General features: G+C 50.5%; 1 protein-coding gene across 1 annotated transcript; it reads right to left on the bottom strand.

Moving 5' to 3' along the window:
* Nucleotides 1-4,838: 4,838 nt before the first annotated feature.
* Nucleotides 4,839-6,596, bottom strand: LOC126540913 (solute carrier family 22 member 6-like). The gene has a single exon (XM_050187732.1). The coding sequence runs from the start codon at nt 6,594-6,596 to the stop codon at nt 4,839-4,841; it is 1,758 nt and encodes a 585-aa protein (XP_050043689.1).
* Between the last annotated feature and the right edge of the window lie 367 nt (nt 6,597-6,963).

The following is a 6,963-nucleotide window of genomic DNA, read 5'->3' as shown; positions in this document are numbered from 1 at the left end:
CGTTACCGTTTGAGCGGGGCTTTCATGTGCCAACATGAAAAAATTGCCGAAGGCATCAGCTTCCTACTAAAGAGCTGACACAGAAAGAGAAGAGCAAAATGAGCAACACGGCGGCCCCTTGGAGAATTAAAAGTGCTTAAAGAATTGCTTTGATTGCTTTGATTGCTTAAAGAAGGCCCTATTGACTGGCAGGGAAGTTAAGAAAGATTGCAGCTGTCTACCGTACAATCAGTATGATGATGTTTCATACAATTCACGAGATAAGGTACACTGGTTTGTGCTCTGAGCCGGGACTTCATTCCGGTCATACAAGTTGGTAGATATCGTATGCGTAACAATTATTGCCAACGCGTTTCTTAAAGCCACACACATGAAATTTACACCACAGATTACTCTTAACGTGCCCGTATTTTCACCAAATTTGAACTTGGTGTTTTGTGCAGTTGTTTTATGACTCCGGTAAGCATAGCTTATAATAGCAGTATGACACTATGGAACGCTTGAATAAGTAACTTTTTACAAAGGCTGTAGATAACTTACACAGGGTAAACCTTTCTCTTTTCTCGCTCGCAATATGCTTCGTTCTTCAGCGCAATATAAACGCCGTGCTTTCCATTGTTCCCTGAGGAGACCGGGGAAAAGCACCTATCTGCCTTGTATATAACGCAACAAAAATAGGCGAAGACGAGTATACACAGTAATGAGTCTTAAAGCACATAATTAACCTTAACGCTTAACACTTTCGGTAAACGCCACAAGAAACTTTTGAGTCCGTTTCATTAACGCCTCTAAATTTCCCAAAAGCGAGGGATCAGCAATTTTAATTGAAGCCCTAATTGAGACACACGCTATACGATTCGCCTGCATATTGGCCCCATCAATCACCACGTTTTCTCTAAATATCAAGTTGCATATTCAAGGCTGTAAATGGGCGATTCGGACAAGAAGACGTACGCGGCGTGATCCTATTTAAATATACGGGCTTTTTTTTTTAAACAACGCCTGTTGCAAATAACATAATTCTAGTCCTTGAGCTGGATTATACAGAGAGGCGGACATTATTTGCACGTGAAATCTAAACACATTTTCCACAAATGAACGGAAATTCACTGAATTCGAATCGGTTTGAACCGAAATGAACTTGAACCGGATTGAACCTTTATTTTTTCGCTGTGGGGTTGAGCCGGAACTAAATCGTTTTTGCTGAACCGGAATGAAAACCGAAAGGAGGGATAAAAAACTTTAGGTTTGGCTCTCTGGATCTAGGAACCTTTGCTATTGTGGAAGCTATGTACGGAAGTTTGCCGATTGTTTGAGAACAGAATACCATTGGCGTGCGCGGCGTCTGTGGGCTACTAGCTGCTTTTGTGCCTCAATGCGTGACAGAGCGTTTTGTTAAGAAAGTAAGTGTAACAACAGTGCACTTTTACCGCGAGTTTGATGGTGCATGTATCGAAACCCGTGCCACCCTCGAAGTTTGTTCCTAGTGGATATGCCTTGAAATCTGACCGGCTACAATTCGTAAATTTCAATATGTTCCGCAAATTAATTAAGAAGTTAACTGGGCTACCAAGTCCAGGATGAGAGGCACCTACCTCAGCGTATCCCACACGAGTTCAGAGACAAGCTACACATAAGTACCATTTCCAGAAACATGCATCCCGAGTATGTTAAGGAAAGGAGACAGGCGAGAACACAAGCGCTCAAGCACATACTCGAACGCACCAACAGCAAAGAAGAACATGTGAGATACACGGACGCAGCTGCGTAAGAACAAACGACCGATTTGCAATCAGCGTGGTCGACGAGGAGGGCGAACAACTTACAGCCACATCCATACGTGCCAAGGACGCGAACACAGCGGAAGAGCTGGGCATAGCCCTGGCCATCGCAACGTGCAAGAAGATCCTGGTTACCGTGGTGACGGACTCGCAAGAAGCATGCAGAAGGTATGTGAACGGACAACATCTCGAACATCTGGAACAACAACGAGATAGAAGCAGCACAAATCCTATGGACGCCGGAACACGAGTCTCTCGCGGGGAGCCAGGTGGCGCACGCCGCGGCTCGAGATCATGCACGCCGAGCCATCTCCGACACGCAGAGAACACGGACCAACGACTGTGACGAGGATGATGAACGGATATCCAAGAAGTACTCAGATATGTTGGCGCACTACAGGAAGCAGAGGCGTCGCTACCCGCCCGCGCATAAGACAATGAATTGGGAACAAGCGGTAGCCTGGAGAAGACTTCTGGCTGGAACCTACCCGCATGGAACACTGCTGCACGCCATGCATCCCGGTACCTATGAGCGATACTGCAAGTTCTGCCCTCCGGACACGCCCAACACCTTGCGCCATATGGTGCTGGGGTGCAGGAATAACCGAGAAGTATACCACCGTCATCATCACCACCAGGCGATAACATGCAGCAAGAAACGGATTCAGAGGAAGGATCGGAAGACCAGTGGGAGGCTCTGCTCGTGACGTAAGACCCTGACACCCAGCTACAGCTGGTGAACAGGGCTCGCGCGGCGGCAGTGAGCCATGGCTCCCTGGACTGAGGAGGTCACCCGCCTTTGGGCTCAAGAAGCCTGGTAGCAATAAAGTTTATTTCTCTCTCTCTAATGAGCGAATTTCTGTGAATGCGTTGATTACGTGCTTCGATTTCTCGTGCAAATAATGCCCGACTCTGAATATTCAAGCTCAAGGAACTCGAACTCAATATTCCCGAAAACATTAAACTGATCGCCCAGTATAAAGCCCCCAAGCCACATGCAAACACGCACAGCTCGGCGATTTGCGCTCTAGCTCTATTAGCCACAACGGCTTATTCGCTGCCGCATCATAACAGTGCCACTACATGCTAACACCTCCGAGTATAATGGACTCCAGTCACAGAAACGGCGACACCTGATTTCCTACTTATAACATGATTGGTGCAGTACAGAAAAAAAGGACCTCATATAGGATAACCCGTTTACAATTGTGAGGCAGTGGAGAAAAGGCTCGGACAAAGGACGTTGGGCAAACATCATAAACATTTTTGAGAAAGGTTGCTCGTACTCTTCCAATCGTGAACACGGTACGAGAGCGCACTAGTGCCATGATATTGTATTCAAACGAATTGTGCGTACTCTCCTCATGTTTGCGACACTATCCTTTCTTGCGAGCGACCGAGAGCTGGCAAGGCACGAGAATCGTGACGCCTTGTTTACGAGTACGATCGGGCAGATACACCTTATTTAATTTCCCTTTTGCAGGTTTACGCATCTTTATGACGAACGGTAGGCATTATTCACGCTTGTACTAGTAAAGGTACCCCCCTCTCCGCCCCACATTTTTATAAAAGAGATACCTTGGGTTGGGCCTCCTCCGAAAAAAATATACTGGGTACGTGCCTGTGGACGATATATTTAGGATAAATAAAAATTTCGAGGACGCCTAAGCCTCGCCTTTAAGAGTGGAACACGAAAGCATTAAAATAACCCTGACTACTTCTCACGCTTCCGGGAAACTGCAGCTTATGTCTAACTGTAATGTTTAGCGGGAAACGCTGGCGGCAAAATCTTTGCAAGAACGCGAGCTCTCTGGTAGAAACGCGGCCTCTTGCGTGTTTCGCACTTTTGATATTTCGGTCTGAGAGATTTAACGTAAAAGGCATGCGCTGTCAATGTTTGGTTTCATGGTGTTTGTTTGTGGGCTGCCATTGACAACTTTGTAAAGAACGTAAGGCAAGGTATGAGCAACTCTAATGATGGAACTTCAGTGCCGTGTAGTATACGCTTGGTTCGGGATGATTTTCTCTGCCGCGGACGCGCCAGCACGGGCGCCGGCGCCTACGTCGACACCGAATTTTCTGCGACACGGGGCCCTTAACGCCATCACGTTAAAAAATTGGCGAACCCTTCCCCTGCCAAAAAATGGGGCTAAGCGAAGCTTGTCCTGCGTGCCCTTGACCTCCGTCACGGTTAAGTAGCCCACAGGTAGAGGTGCCGAATTGCTTCGGCCTCCCGATCCTTCAGCTCGGGATCATCTTCTCGTTGCAGTCGGACTGCATCGGGCGGCTCTAACGGCTGGATCGGTGCCCCGACGGCGAACCCTTTCACGGGCGAGTTCTCGCCTCCACTCGTCGAACGCTGCCCGTTCCTCGGGGAAACGCGCAATGAGTGGCCGTCCCATCTGTTTTCCGAGATTTAACTGAACGGAAACGAAGCCGGCGCAGCACGCGCGAAACTGTTTTCTGCCCTTTTTCTCCCCAGCGGAAGCGAAACGGCTCCGATTAGTTGTGCGTGCTGCGTGAGCGCGCGCCTGTGCAGCTGGAATCCTTGCTAACGACTCGCGCTCCGGCACCGGCGCAGCTGTGAACTCATGGAACCGCCCTTTACCCAAGTGCTCTGTTCTGGGAGCAGCTGGGTTTTCTTGCGTGACCACGACGCCACTTGTGAGCCAATACAAGCTTCGCTTGAAAACCGCGCTGGCGAAAAGAGCTGCAAACTTGAGCCAGACGCCAAGCACGAGCGGATAACTATAGCCGAGCTCGGGAATGGCGCGGCTGCATCTCGGGCACCGCCGTCTTCTGCGAGCCGAAACACTGCCTCGGAACATTCGAATAAACGGAGACGATACAAGCGACCCGGGCCTCTACCCAACTTCATACTGTTATAGTTACGTAATAATATACAGTCCTACGAAGGTAACATGGTATATTATACTGCATTTCAACAACGCTTAACAAGGTAAACGGGGGACATATTAGGCAAAAGAATGAGCTCCTAGACGGCGCAGAAACAATACAGTGGCATACAAGGGGTATCTCGTGTGCGCATAGAATCTTTTAGTATGGTTTCTCGCGACTTGTTTGGCTTGCGCAGTCGCTGGACGTTGCTTTGTCTTTCGTGGTGGTGGTGCCCCGGCGCTCGACGGGCTCCCTTGGTAGACGCACCAGTGTCTCTTGCATGGCGCGCTTCCTATCCTCGCTTGTCACGTGGCCGGAGCTCTTGCTGGGCTCTAATTGGCATTGCTGTTCAATGTCAATGTGACAGGGCACAAGTTCAGCGCCCACCACGAAAAGTGACATGAAGGCGGCAGCAATGGCAAGCTGCAACGTTGTACGGCGGCCACCAAGCAGCGCTGGACTCATCTGGGCCAAGGTATCACCCAATCGGCTAAAGGCAAGGCCCACGGAGACACTAAGGCAGCGGGTCATGACCGGGTACGGGACGACGGATATGACGAGATAGTACGAAAAGCAGACGGTTCCAGTTGCGCGCATCACAATTACGAGCGAATCACGCAGCACAGTCTGCTCCCGTAGGTCGGTGGCCAGGGCAGTCAGTGTTACGGCGAAGACGAGCCCAGTGGAGACCACCGAGTTCCTGAAGCCGAAGCAGGGAACAAACGACACCGAGGTCACGCACACAATGAAGCAAATGACGAAGCTCACGGCGGTCGCGATTTCCCCGACTGGAACGCCGTCGTTTATGACGAAGGTGTCGAAGGCGTAGCTTATCGCAGTCCACATATAGCAAATGGTAATGGTGCAAGCCCTGAACCGTGGACTGCAGATACCGCTGCTATGTCCAGCATCCTGACTGCGGGCCTGAATTTCCGCTACTTGACTTGTCATGAGATATCGGCAGTCCTCTATGGAGACCTTGTTCATATTTGCAGCACGCAAAGCGATGCGCTCGGCTTCCCTGACATTGCCGGTCTCCAAAAGCCAGCTGGGTGACTCCTCGATGGTGTAATAAAGTAGCAGGAGAAGACATGTTGGAACCATCAATATCAGCTGCAGCGTCGCCCAACCTGCCTTCACGAGTTGAGCAGTAAACAGCGTGATCGGTGACAGAACCAAAGCAGTTAGCGAGACCATGATTATGGTCGCAGGGTATTTCTCTATCGGTGACAATTCATAAATCAGCGCGTACATAGGTGGTATCAGGGCACTCGTGGAGGCTGATACGATGGCGCGCGCAGTCACGAAGAAGTGGAAGTCATTCGGCACGGCACTAGCGGTGCCCGATATGAGGACTACGGGTACGGTTAAGAAGAGCACCACCTTGCGACCGATGCTGTCCGCGAGCGCTCCGACTGCGGGCAGCGGAGCCATGCTTGCAGCCGCGTACACGAGCCTCGCGACGTCGATGAGCCAGCGCCTGTCGCACACTAGGTTCCAGTGGCTGACGATGTTGTTCCCGTACTGGCCGAGGTCGAACTCCCACGATGCGCAAGGCACGATGCGAGCCGCATGGCCACCGTCCGGGGGGTCGCGCATTGTACAGTGGCTGTGCTTGCCTCGCTCGTCCACCGGTATGGCCAGCTGTTTCCACTCGTCCACGCTGAGGTTCTTCATGGAATCGGGCCTCCTGCACCAGTGATCCATTACGCCAGCTGTTAGCCTGAAGCTCTCGTAGTGCAGCCCGTAGTTGTAGAGTGCGATGACCGCGCCGAATATGTGTAGCAGCTGGAAGGCGCCGTGCCCATAGGGCCACTGCCTCCCCGACCGCTTCGGCACTGGCGTGGACTTCGTCAGAGCCGACTCGGCGGGCCCAGATAGCCGAGCCGCGGACCATTGGTCGAGGCGTGCGGTCATCCTTGAAGCTTGCTTCTTCTTCTACTGTGAACGCGTGCGCGCAAGCTGATACTCGCGAGCGAGGGCCTGTGGTGCGTGTCATGGATAAGCCAAAATGAACGAGGCACCTGCACTCTAAAGATTGGGGAAAAATTATGGGGCTTTACGTGCCAAAACCACAATCTGATGATTTATTTATTTCAGATACTGTCAATCCCAGTGGGATTTTTACAGATTGGGCATACATTATATGCGCACAAATAGCGATAAAAACAAGTTTACATAATTTCAACAATGATATTTGCAATCGACACGAAGCAGATGTTCACATATGGCAGGAAATAAAACATGAATGATACAGTCCATTTGACAAAAATGGGTGAAATTG

Source organism: Dermacentor andersoni, chromosome 2 (genome assembly GCF_023375885.2).
Source record: "Dermacentor andersoni chromosome 2, qqDerAnde1_hic_scaffold, whole genome shotgun sequence".
In the NCBI taxonomy this organism is placed as follows: domain Eukaryota; kingdom Metazoa; phylum Arthropoda; class Arachnida; order Ixodida; family Ixodidae; genus Dermacentor; species Dermacentor andersoni.
The sequence above is the reverse complement of the archived record's forward strand: the minus strand, read 5'-3'. Positions and strand labels throughout refer to the sequence as shown.

Coding starts and splice junctions, on each gene's coding strand:
- LOC126540913 (XM_050187732.1), bottom strand. CDS start 6,596: ATGACCGCACGCCTCGACCAATGGTCCGCGGCTCGGCTATCTGGGCCC.